General features: G+C 50.6%; 1 protein-coding gene across 1 annotated transcript; it reads left to right on the top strand.

Annotated features, from left to right (window-relative positions):
• Positions 1 to 7,883: 7,883 nt before the first annotated feature.
• On the top strand, positions 7,884 to 12,355 carry LOC306744759 (acidic leucine-rich nuclear phosphoprotein 32 family member D-like). Its single transcript, XM_079227443.1, has 7 exons — positions 7,884 to 8,001; positions 9,307 to 9,456; positions 9,550 to 9,672; positions 9,786 to 9,933; positions 10,932 to 11,059; positions 11,140 to 11,212; positions 11,493 to 12,355. Exons 1-7 carry the CDS (start codon positions 7,948 to 7,950, stop codon positions 11,567 to 11,569), a joined length of 753 nt encoding a protein of 250 aa, XP_079083569.1. The 5' UTR covers positions 7,884 to 7,947; the 3' UTR covers positions 11,570 to 12,355.
• Positions 12,356 to 12,991: the final 636 nt, after the last annotated feature.

Here is a 12,991-nt window from a genome sequence, read left to right as displayed (position 1 = left end):
TTAACACTCTGGGAACCACCAGTAACCTGCATTCAGTGAGGGTAACGCTCTCGTGCAGCGGTTCCCAAACTTTTTAGGCCACGCACCCCCTTCTACATCCCGACCGGGTTCACGCACCCCCAAACCTCCACACCTTAAAAAAAAAACGCAACAGAGCCTATTTATAGCCGCATAAAATCGGACCAATGCGAGAACTGTTTGCTCGCGCGTGGCGTTTGTTACTAGATTTAGTCCGCTGTAAACATGTCAGTTACACAGGCGTCACTTTTAAAGAGCAATAAGGATGGCGAGGACACACACACCGCTCTAGGGGCTGATGCTCACTCTCGTCTCCTCTTTCTTCACCTTGACTCTTCGATGGTCTCTGTGCTCCCGGTTTGTCTGATGTCTCTTCCTCCTTCTCGGTTCCTCTGTCTCCTCTTTCTCCGACTCCCGGTCGGTTTCTTCTCCCGGTCTCTCCCCAGCACCTCTCTGTTTCTCTCCCTCCGGTTCCTCCCTCTCTCTCTGTCCCTCTCCTCTTTTATTACTGATAGCTTCAGATGTCCCACCTGACAGCTTCCTGATTTCAGCCAGTTTAACATGTTTTCATGATGTTGCTGAATGAATGAAATGACGTTAGGTGCACAAGCTAGGCTAGCTAGTGTGTAGTAAAAGACAGTCTGGCGGCCGGACCGGAAGTGCATCTATTTATTAAATTGTACGTTTTTAATTTTAAATTTAAATCTTATAAAGGGAATTTTTATAATTAAAAAATCCTACTTAATCTTTTTTTAAATGATGTTTAATATTAATTATTACACCATTAGACCACCATTCCATTTTTCCTCTCGCGCACCCCCTAGAGGCATCTCGCGTGCACCACACTTTGGGAATCCCTCTCTAGTGTGTAATATGGTGCTATGACCTCTCTAGTGGGGTAATATGGTGCTATGACCTCTCTAGTGGGGTAATATGGTGCTATGACCTCTCTAGTGGGGTAATATGGTGCTATGACCTCTCTAGTGGGGTAATATGGTACTATGAGCTCTAGTGGGGTAATATGGTGCTATGACCTCTCTAGTGGGGTAATATGGTGCTATGAGTTCTCTAGTGGGGTAATATGGTACTATGATCTCTCTAGTGGGGTAATATGGTGCTATGAGCTCTAGTGGGGTAATATGGTGCTATGAGCTCTAGTGGGGTAATATGGTGCTATGAGTTCTCTAGTGGGGTAATATGGTACTATGACCTCTCTAGTGGGGTAATATGGTACTATGAGCTCTAGTGGGGTAATATGGTACTATGACCTCTCTAGTGGGGTAATATGGTACTATGACCTCTCTAGTGGGGTAATATGGTACTATGACCTCTCTAGTGGGGTAATATGGTACTATGAGCTCTCTAGTGGGGTAATATGGTACTATGACCTCTCTAGTGGGGTAATATGGTACTATGACCTCTCTAGTGGGGTAATATGGTACTATGACCTCTCTAGTGGGGTAATATGGTACTATGAGCTCTAGTGGGGTAATATGGTACTATGAGCTCTAGTGGGGTAATATGGTACTATGAGCTCTAGTGGGGTAATATGGTACTATGAGCTCTAGTGGGGTAATATGGTGCTATGACCTCTCTAGTGGGGTAATATGGTACTATGACCTCTCTAGTGGGGTAATATGGTGCTATGACCTCTCTAGTGGGGTAATATGGTACTATGACCTCTCTAGTGGGGTAATATGGTACTATGAGCTCTCTAGTGGGGTAATATGGTACTATAAGGTCCTTAAGATATGATGGTGCATCACCAGTTAAGGCTTTGTAGGTAAGGAGAAGGATTTTAAATATGATTCTCTTACAGGAAGCCAGTGGAGAGCAGCTAATACAGGAGTAATGCATCCTTGTTAGTACATGAGCTGCAGCATTCTGGATCAACTGGAGAGATCCAAGGGATCTACCGGAGCAGCCTGATAATACGGAGTTACAGTAATCCAGTCTTGAGGAAACAAATGCGTGAATCAATGTTTCTGCATCGCGTTGAGACAGGATGTGCCGGATCTTTGAGATGTTCCGTAGGTGAAAAAAGGCGGTCCTTGAGATCTGTTTCACGTGGGAGCCAAAGGACAGGTCCTGGTCAAAAATAACTCAGAGATTCCTTACGGTGGTGGTGGATGCCAGAGTGATGCCATCCAGAGAAACCATATCATCAGATACTTGATTTCTGAGGTGTTCTGGTCCGAGTAAAGTAACTTCAGTCTTGTCCGAGTTCAGCAGCAGGAAGTTGCAGGTCATCCAGGTTTTGATGTCTTTAAGACACGCTTGAAGTTTAGCGAACTGGTGGGTTTCATCTGGCTTGATCCACAGATATAGTTGAGTATCATCGGCATAGCAGTGAAAGTTTATGGAGTGTTTTCTGATAATACTGCCTAAAGGAAGCATATAGAAGGTGAATAAAATTGGTCCAAGCACAGAACCTTGTGGAACTCCATGACAAACGTTGGTGGTCATCGAGGCCTCATCGTTTACAAATACAAACTGAGAACGATCTGATAAATACGACTTAAACCAGCTTAGTGCTGTACCTTTAATACCAATCAACTGGTCTAGTCTCTGTAATAAGATGTCATGGTCAATGGTGTCAAATGCTGCACTAAGGTCTAACAAGACCAGACCAGAGACAAGTCCTTTATCAGCACTAAGGTCTAACAAGACCAGAACATAACTTAAACCTTTAGTCCAGTCTACTCTTAACTTAAACCTTTAGTCCAGTCTACTCTTAACTTAAACCTGTTTGGAGGTAGAATGTGAAGGTGATAACTGAAGATGTTTAACATGAATAAACTGTATTTTGTAATAGTTATTATGTTTTGTCGTGATGAATAATGCTCACTCTTCCATGGAGGAATGTTTGGTTCTAAAATGACACAAAGATAAAGTGATGTATACAACTATGCTGCAAAAGATCCATGAGCATGAAATATCAGAGGAAATAAACGGCATTACACACATCTGTATCAATAACCTGGTTAATGAACAAAGACGTGCACTGCCCTCTGCTGGTAGAAAGGTGACGTGCACTGCCCTCTGCTGGTAGAAAGGTGACGTGCACTGCCCTCTGCTGGTAGAAAGGTGACCTGCACTGCCCTCTGCTGGTAGAAAGGTGACGTGCACTGCCCTCTGCTGGTAGAAAGGTGACGTGCACTGCCCTCTGCTGGTAGAAAGGTGACGTGCACTGCCCTCTGCTGGTAGAATGGTGACGTGCACTGCCCTCTGCTGGTAGAAAGGTGACCTGCACGCTGGTCTCAGGCGCTGTTCACTCAAGAAACAACGAGATGACATGAATAAGAGAGAACTAGTCCGTATGAAAACATTATTTAAATATAAATAAATTATATATTGAGACAATAATTTACACGATTGATTATTTAATTTACAATGTTGTGAAACAGATTTTTGTTATTTTATATTTGTACATTTGCCGTTAGGAACTGTGGATAAAAGTTCAAACATTCAGTGATAAAAACGATTTACATGATTAGTTTTAGACGAAGTTACAAATCTACTTTTGTCAGTCAAACGAATATTTGACAGGATACTAAACCTTTAGTTCCTTCATAATATGTTCACAGGGAGTTATGCTGAACCGATAACTATCACTCTGATGACTGAGGTCATTCAGCTCGTTTCATTGGTTGAAGAAGCCCCGCCCCTAAAGAAGCCCCGCCCCTAAAGAGTCACAGAGCAGCAACAAAGGACCAAAACTACCAGGTTCTCTTTTACTCTGTAAAAACTGTCTGTCTGCTGGTGACGATGTGTTTTAATAAAACCAGCTGGTCCCGTGAACATGAAGGAGCAGGGTCTAACTGTGAGCTCAGACTCCATGAGAAAGAACCATTTCTCCTACTTCCTGCCTCCCTACTTCCTGCCTCCCTACTTCCTGCCTCCCCACTTCCTGCCTCCCTACTTCCTGCCTCCCCACTTCCTGCCTCCTCACTTCCTGCCTCCCTACTTCCTGCCTCCCCACTTCCTGCCTCCCTACTTCCTGCCTCCCCACTTCCTGCCTCCCTACTTCCTGCCTCCCCACTTCCTGCCTCCCTACTTCCTGCTTCCCTACTTCCTGCCTCCCTACTTCCTGCTTCCCTACTTCCTGCCTCCCTACTTCCTGCTTCCCTACTTCCTGCCTCCCAACTTCCTGCTTCCCTACTTCCTGCCTCCCTACTTCCTGCTTCCCTACTTCCTGCCTCGCTACTTCCTGCTTCCCTACTTCCTGCCTTCCTGGGTCTCGACTTCTTCTCCCTGGAGATCCTTCAGGACAGTTTGACTCAGCGTGTCTCTGAGCATCGGGACTCGTTCAGTATTTACAGGACTGAGGCGTGACCGGCTGTTTCCTAAAGGTTCTCACCTGGCAGCAGGGCTGCAGACAGGTGTTTGTGGTTTGGGTGAACTGGCCCTTTAACAACTGGAAACCATTCAAAATAAAACGTAGCTGCCAGAATCAGCTGTTCCTTTTCTCATCGCTCTGTTTCTGTTTCTTTATTGGCTATTTATTTGTAATAATTATTTACCAAAAGATTCATTTCCTGCTCTTGATGACATCACATCCTGTTTCCTCTGTCAGATTATTTATTCGTCTTTTTTTTCTTTCTTAACTTTTTTCCAATTATGTCTTATATTTTAAAAGCTTCTATACTGAAAGGGTCTAACATCTGCTGTGTATTCAAAAATAAAGATGGCTTATATATTAAAACCTGCGTCTTTATTTTCCTTCTTACTCAGACCTCTAGTCCTCTCACTGTTCTCTTTATCCATCCATCCATCCATTATCAGCCGCTTATCCGGGGTCGGGTCGCGGCGGCAGCAGGTCCATCAGGCCGACCCAGGCTTCCCTCTCACCCGCAACACTTTCCAGCTCATTCTGGGGGATCCCAAGGCGTTCCAAGGCCAGCCGGGAGATATAATCCCTCCAGCGTGTCCTCGGTCTTCCCCGGGGTCTCCTACCAGTTGGACGTGCCTGGAAAACCTCTAGTGGGAGGCGTCCAGGAGGCATCCTGACTAGATGCTGAACCACCTCAGCTGACTCCTTTCGACACGAAGGAGCAGCGACTCGACTCCAAGCTCCCTCCTGATGTCCGAGCTCCTTACCCTATCTCTAAGGCTGAGCCCGGCCACCCTGCGGAGGAAGCTCATTTCGGCCGCTTGTATCCGAGACCTCGTTCTTTCGGTCACGACCCAGAGTTCGTGACCATAGGTGAGGGTTGGAACGTAGACCGACCAGTAAATGGAGAGCTTCGCCTTCCGACTCAGCTCCTCTTCACCAAGACGGACCGGTACAGCGCCTGTTTTACTGCTGCAGCCGCACCGATCCGTCTGTCGATCTCCCGCTCCACCTTACCCTCACTCGTGAACAAGACCCCGAGATACTTGAACTCCTTCGCTTGGGGTAGGCAGTTTGTCCCCACCTGGAGGCAGCAATCCACCGGTTTCCGGCAGAGCACCATGGCCTCAGATTTGGAGGCGCTAACTCTCATCCCTGCCGCTTCACACTCGGCTGCAAAACGCCCCAGTGAATGCTGGAGGTCACGGTCCGAGGAGGCAAACAGGACCACATCATCTGCGAACAGCAGAGAGGCGATCCCGAGACTCCCGAACCGGATCCTCTCCGCCCCCTGGCTGCGCCTAGATATCCTGTCCATGAAGGTCACGAACAGGACCGGTGATAAAGGGCAGCCCTGGCGGAGGCCAACACCCACCGGGAACGTGTCTGACTTACTACCGAGGATACGAACACAGCTCCTACTGCAGGCGTACAAAGACCGGATAGCCCGTGCCAACGGGTCCGGCACCCCATACTCCCGCAGCACCCCCCACAAAAACCCCCGAGGGACCCGGTCGAAAGCCTTCTCCAAGTCTACAAAGCACATGTAGACTGATTGGGCAAACTCCCAGGACCCCTCCAGTAGTCTTGCAAGGGTAAAGAGCTGGTCCACTGTTCCACGACCGGGACGGAATCCGCACTGCTCGTCTTGAATCTGAGGTTCGACAAGCGGTCGGAGCCTCCTTTCCAGCACCCTGGCATAAGCTTTTCCCGGGAGGCTGAGCAGTGTGATGCCACGATAGTTTGAGCACACTCTCCGGTCCCCCTTCTTGAAGATGGGAACCACCACCCCGGTCTGCCAGTCCATGGGCACTGTTCCCGACCCCCATGCGACACTGCAAAGGCGTGTCAACCAAGACAGCCCAACAATGTCCAGCGCTTTCAGCATCTCAGGGCGGATCTCATCCACCCCTGGCGCCTTGCCACCAAGGAGCTTTTTGACTACCTTAGCGACCTCTGCCAGGGATATGGGAGAAACCACCCCAAAGACTTCCGGCGCTGCCCCCTCTCTGGGGGACATGTTAGCCGGGTTTAGGAGTTCCTCAAAGTGCTCTTTCCACCGCCCGACGATGTCCCCAGTCCGGGTCAGCAGTCCCCCCCCCCCCCGCTGAGAACAGCCTGGGGTAAGCCCTGCTTTCCCTTCCTGAGCCGTCGGATGGTTTGCCAGAACTTCCTTGAGGCCAACCGAAAGTCCTTCTCCATGGCCTCCCCGAACTCCTCCCATGCCCGAGGTTTAGCATCCGCGACCATCGCAGCTGCAGCCCTTCTGGCCTGCCGGTACCCGTCAGCTGCTTCAGGAGACCCCTGGGCCAGCCAGGCCCGAAAGGCCTCCTTCTTCAGTTTGACGGCTTCCCTCACCCCCGGTGTCCACCACCGGGTTCTCGGGTTGCCGCCACGACAGGCACCGATGACCTTCTGGCCACAGCTCAGAGCAGCCGCGTCCACAATAGAGGCTTTGAACATGGTCCACTCGGGTTCCATGTCCCCAGCCTCCCTCGGGATTTGTGAGAAGTTCTTCCGGAGGTTGGAGTTGAAGACCTCCCGGACAGGATCCTCCGCCAGACGTTCCCAGTTCACCCTCACTACACGTTTGGGCTTGCCAGGTCTTTCTAGCCGACTCCCCCGCCATCTGATCCAACTCACCACCAGGTGGTGATCAGTTGACAGCTCTGCTCCTCTCTTCACCCGAGTGTCCAAGACATACGGCCGCAGATCAGATGATACGACTACAAAGTCGATCATTGATCTCCGGCCTAAGGTGTTCTGGTACCAGGTACACTTATGAGCCACCTTATGCTCGAACATGGTGTTCGTTATGGACAAACTGTGGCTAGCACAGAAGTCCAACAACAAAACACCATTCAGGTTCAGATCGGGCAAGCCGTTCCTCCCAATCACGCCCCGCCAGGTTTCTCTGTCATTGCCCACGTGTTCTCTTTATTGTTATAATAATTATTGTTATGTGGAACACGTGACATTAAACAACTTCATCGTAGCGTTGCTTGTTTTTACCATCCATGATGTCACTGTAGTTTATTTCATAACACGTTGTACAAGGTGTTTTTTGTATTTATTTAGCCAACTTTATTTTATTGAAAGGTGCTTTAGTCATAAAGTTATTATTACTTTAATATGCCTTGTTGTGTATATAACAACATAACATAAGTCCAGTTAAATGTTCACATTGTGTAAAGAAAATATAAACATTTACACACAGAGCTTGTTGTTGTTGTTGTTGTTTATGAACGCAGACAGAAGTGAACTTGAAGGCATCAGGGAAATATGGCGCCAATGAGGACAAAGAGAGAGATGTTTAAATGTTTGCTGTTCGCCTTCTCATTGGCTCCCACGAAGTACCGCCTAGGCGTTCCACCCAATCACAGAGAAGAAGCTTGCATATCGAGCTCCTGGGGGAGGGGCTTAGGAGGGATTCCGCATCGAACCAATGGGAGAGCAGCGTGTAAAAAATGCATGAATATTCATTCCGCGCGGGGGGCGTGGTCTCGCCGCGGAGGTCGGCGCGAGCGAACATGGAGGTTTAGTTCCTCTGACGGCTCCTGCAGGAAGACTCTACTTCCTGTCCCTTTGTTTGCGCCATGGACATGAAGAAGAGGATCAGCCTGGAGCTGCGGGACCGGAACCCGGCCGAGGTGAGCGCTCAGCGGGCTCGTTGCGTCCCGCAGCCCGCTGGAGGACGAGCAGCGGGACGCGCCGACATTTTGAACCAGACGAACCGCAGCTTGTCCGCGGCGGCAGGGAGCCCACCTCCCTCGGCCCGGTGCGCGGGGGGAGGTGGGCTCAGGGCTTCGGGGCTCCGGGGCTCGGGGCTCCGGTGCTCGGTGCTCCGGGGCTCCGGCTCAACCTCCCGGTTCCCCGCGCGCCATTGTACCTTGGTGGTTCTCGGAGGCTCGCGGCGCGATGGCGCTCCCGCCAGCCTCCGTTCTCTAGAGAACAGCTCGTGCGTCTGCCGGGTCGCGCGCGCAGCTTGTTGGCGCCACAGGGTTCACTATGGTGACGGCTCTTCCGGCCCTGCTGCGGGGCTCGGCTCTCTGAGCCCCGCAGCAGGGGTCCAGGCCCCCAGGAGCCGGCGGCGCGGAGCCGGGCTCCCGGTTAGCGACGCGCTAAAAGCTGCTCTTTAAAGGGAGTCTGGTACCGGTGCTGCGGTTGAACCGTAAACCGGTGATCGGAACCGGAAACAGTCGAGTCCGCGCGGCAAACGCTCCTCGGTGGGTAGATGCGCGCGCACACAGCAGCTGTGCGCGTGTCACTAGTTCATCAAAGAGTGTTTGTGAGACGAGATGAGAGTTGTGATCTGAAGCCTGGACGTTTTACTAATATGACAAGTTTCATATCTCATGTTTATGAAAGTCTTCTCCGGTTAAAGAGCTAGAGACGTGTTGTTGTTGTTGTTGTTTACAGGTGCAGCAGCTGGTGCTGATGTTGTTGTTGTTGTTTACAGGTGCAGCAGCTGGTGCTGATGTTGTTGTTGTTGTTTACAGGTGCAGCAGCTGGTGCTGATGTTGTTGTTTACAGGTGCAGCAGCTGGTGCTGATGTTGTTGTTTACAGGTGCAGCAGCTGGTGCTGATGTTGTTGTTTACAGGTGCAGCAGCTGGTGCTGATGTTGTTGTTGTTGTTTACAGGTGCAGCAGCTGGTGCTGATGTTGTTGTTGTTGTTTACAGGTGCAGCAGCTGGTGCTGTTGTTGTTGTTGTTTACAGGTGCAGCAGCTGGTGCTGATGTTGTTGTTGTTGTTTACAGGTGCAGCAGCTGGTGCTGATGTTGTTGTTGTTGTTTACAGGTGCAGCAGCTGGTGCTGATGTTGTTGTTGTTGTTTACAGGTGCAGCAGCTGGTGCTGTTGTTGTTGTTGTTTACAGGTGCAGCAGCTGGTGCTGATGTTGTTGTTGTTGTTTACAGGTGCAGCAGCTGGTGCTGATGTTGTTGTTGTTGTTTACAGGTGCAGCAGCTGGTGCTGGCCGGCTGCCTCTCCCCTGACGGGCAGCTGCAGGGTCTGACCTCAGAGTTCTCTGCGCTGCAGGAGCTCAGCCTGGTGAACGTCGGCCTCTCGTCTCTCGCCAACATGCCCTCTCTGCCCACGCTGAGAAAGGTACGCTCCCACAATGCACCGCTGCTCCAAGCTGCCTGCATGACCTCACTGTGTGTGTGTGCGTGTGTGTCTGTGTGTGTATCTGTGTGTCAGCTGGAGGTGAGTGATAACATCATCTCTGGAGGTCTGGACTCCCTGAAGGAGAAATGTCCAAACCTGACGTCTCTGAACCTGAGCGGCAACAAGATCAAAGAGCTGAGCAGCATCGAGACGCTGGTGAGTTCATATCCACACACACACACACACACACACACACACCTGTTCACGGAGCCTGAACGCCTCATCGCTCGTGGGTCTGACCGGTTCTCCGTTGTTCTCCGGTTCTGCAGCAGAACCTGAAGCAGCTGAGGCGTCTGGACCTGTTCAGCTGTGAGGTTTCCAGACGGGACGACTACCGGGACGCCGTGTTCACGCTGCTGCCGCACCTCCGCTTCCTGGACGGGCTGGACCAGCAGGAGCAGGAGGAGGGGGAGCCCGGTGAGGCCCTGAACGCATCGCAGAGTGCCCGTAGTGAACCTGAATGCATCAGAGTGCCCGTAGTGAACCTGAATGCATCAGAGTGCCCGTAGTGAACCTGAATGCATCAGAGTGCCCGTAGTGAACCTGAATGCATCGCAGAGTGACCGTAGTGAACCTGAACGCATCGCAGAGTGACCGTAGTGAACCTGAAGCATCGCAGAGTGACCGTAGTGAACCTGAACGCATCGCAGAGTGACCGTAGTGAACCTGAACGCATCGCAGAGTGACCGTAGTGAACCTGAACGCATCGCAGAGTGACCGTAGTGAACCTGAACGCATCGCAGAGTGACCGTAGTGAACCTGAATGCATCGCAGAGTGACCGTAGTGAACCTGAACGCATCGCAGAGTGACCGTAGTGAACCTGAATGCATCGCAGAGTGACCGTAGTGAACCTGAACGCATCGCAGAGTGACCGTAGTGAACCTGAATGCATCGCAGAGTGACCGTAGTGAACCTGAACGCATCGCAGAGTGACCGTAGTGAACCTGAACGCATCGCAGAGTGACCGTGGTGAACCTGAACGCATCGCAGAGTGACCGTGGTGAACCTGAACACATCGCAGAGTGACCGTAGTGAACCTGAACGCATCGCAGAGTGACCGTGGTGAACCTGAACACATCGCAGAGTGACCGTGGTGAACCTGAACGCATCGCAGAGTGACCGTGGTGAACCTGAACGCATCGCAGAGTGACCGTGGTGAACCTGAACGCATCGCAGAGTGACCGTGGTGAACCTGAACGCATCGCAGAGTGACCGTGGTGAACCTGAACACATCGCAGAGTGACCGTGGTGAACCTGAACGCATCGCAGAGTGACCGTAGTGAACCTGAATGCATCAGAGTGACCGTAGTGAACCTGAATGCATCAGAGTGACCGTAGTGAACCTGAATGCATCAGAGTGCCCGTAGTGAACCTGAATGCATCACAATGTAACTGAAAGGACGTTTTCTTTCAGATGACAAAGCTGGTCCACCTGCAGATGATGATGATGACGACCATGAGGATGAGGATGATGAGGATGACAGCTCTGAGGGAGAGGAAGACGAGGTCGGCCTGTCGTACCTGATGAAGGAGGGAATCCAGGTGAGTTGGCCTCTGGTCCAGCTGTTCCTCTCTGTGGCCACCAGGCGGCGCCGCTCACCCTCTGCTGCTCTTCCTCTCAGGACGAGGAAGATGATGGAGACTACGTAGAAGAAGAGGAGGAGGAAGAGGAGGAGGAGGAGGAAGATGATGGAGGTGAGGGTTTTATTTTGAAAGGTTCGACTCTTGAATGTGCAGAAATGTTTAAAATAATAATTATTTATTTATTATTATTTGTTTGATCATTTCTGTTTTAATATTTACTTTGAAGCATTTTGTATTTAAAAGGTTCTTTTCTAAATATTATTTTATTTTTATAAGAATAAATATGAATTTGAGACGTTTACATTATTCTTGTTTGTTTAAATATTATCTTCAGTCAGAATCTGATCATTAAAAAGGAAGCGTCGCTTTAATTTGAAAATCCTCTCCTCAGATGTTCGGGGGGAGAAGAGGAAGAGGGAAGCCGAAGATGATGATGATGATGATGATGATGATGACGATGATGAATAGTTGGATGACCCTCCTCCAGTGACCTCTGACCCCACAGACAGACAGACAGACAGACAGGAAGCAGACAGACAGACAGACAGGAAGCAGACAGACAGACAGACAGGAAGCAGACAGACAGACAGACAGGAAGCAGACAGACAGACAGACAGGAAGCAGACAGACAGACAGACAGGAAGCAGACAGACATACAGACAGGAAGCAGACAGACATACAGGAAGCAGACAGGAAGCAGACGGGAAGCAGACAGACAGGAAGCAGACAGACAGGAAGCAGACAGACGGGTTCTGGCGATCCTGTGATTCTGAACCTGCTTTGAAGAAACTGGACGTTTTATTTCAAAGTCTGAAAACTTTATTGACAACCGCTCTGACCAACAGTACTTTGACTGAAGTACTGTTGGAGGTACTTGTACTTCAGTATTTACATTTTAATTCAAGTTCTCTGCAGAGTTCTATGTTTATTTGACAGAATATGAAGTTTTGTTCCACATAGAAGTACAACGGTGTACAAATACAAACTCTGTATTAGTACCTTTTATGAGGCGCTGTTGTACTTGTACTTGTACTGTTGTACTTGTGTGTTTGATCTTTTCTTCCAGTTGATTATTGATCCGATCAGAAGTTCTACTTCCTGTTTACGTCTTTAATAACAAACACGTGACCCGTCTGGTCCAGAACCAGAACCTGGACCTGGACCGCAGGTTCTCTTCTGCTCTGCGACTGTTCGGACTACGTTACCCATGAGCATCGGCAGCACTGCATTCTGGGATTTTCTCTGGTCTCTGTGGTCTCTGGGGTCCTGGTCTCTGGGGTCCTGGTCTCTGGGGTCCTGGTCTCTGTGGTCCTGGTCTCTGGGGTCCTGGTCTCTGTGGTCCTGGTCTCTGTGGTCCTGGTCCTGGTCTCTGGGGTCCTGGTCTCTGTGGTCCTGGTCTCTGTGGTCCTGGTCCTGGTCTCTGTGGTCCTGGTCCTGGTCTCTGGGGTCCTGGTCTCTGTGGTCCTGGTCTCTGTGGTCCTGGTCCTGGTCTCTGTGGTCCTGGTCTCTGGGGTCCTGGTCTCTGGGGTCCTGGTCTCTGTGGTCCTGGTCCTGGTCTCTGTGGTCCTGGTCTCTGTGGTCCTGGTCCTGGTCTCTGTGGTCCTGGTCTCTGTGGTCCTGGTCTCTGTGGTCCTGGTCCTGGTCTCTGTGGTCCTGGTCTCTGTGGTCCTGGTCTCTGTGGTCCTGGTCCTGGTCTCTGTGGTCCTGGTCCTGGTCTCTGTGGTCCTGGTCTCTGGGGTCCTGGTCTCTGGGGTCCTGGTCTCTGTGGTCCTGGTCCTGGTCTCTGGGGTCCTGGTCTCTGTGGTCCTGGTCCTGGTCTCTGTGGTCCTGGTCTCTGTGGTCCTGGTCCTGGTCTCTGTGGTCCTGGTCTCTGTGGTCCTGGTCTCTGGG

This window comes from Taurulus bubalis, assembly GCF_910589615.1.
Source record: "Taurulus bubalis genome assembly, chromosome: 12".
Lineage (NCBI taxonomy): Eukaryota > Metazoa > Chordata > Actinopteri > Perciformes > Cottidae > Taurulus > Taurulus bubalis.
Note: the sequence above shows the minus strand (reverse complement) of the source record. Positions and strands in the feature narration are given on the sequence as shown.

Coding starts and splice junctions, on each gene's coding strand:
- LOC306744759 (XM_079227443.1), top strand. CDS start 7,948: ATGGACATGAAGAAGAGGATCAGCCTGGAGCTGCGGGACCGGAACCCG. Junction 8,002..9,306: donor GGGACCGGAACCCGGCCGAG/GTGAGCGCTCAG, acceptor TGTTGTTTACAG/GTGCAGCAGCTGGTGCTGGC. Junction 9,457..9,549: donor CTCTGCCCACGCTGAGAAAG/GTACGCTCCCAC, acceptor TCTGTGTGTCAG/CTGGAGGTGAGTGATAACAT.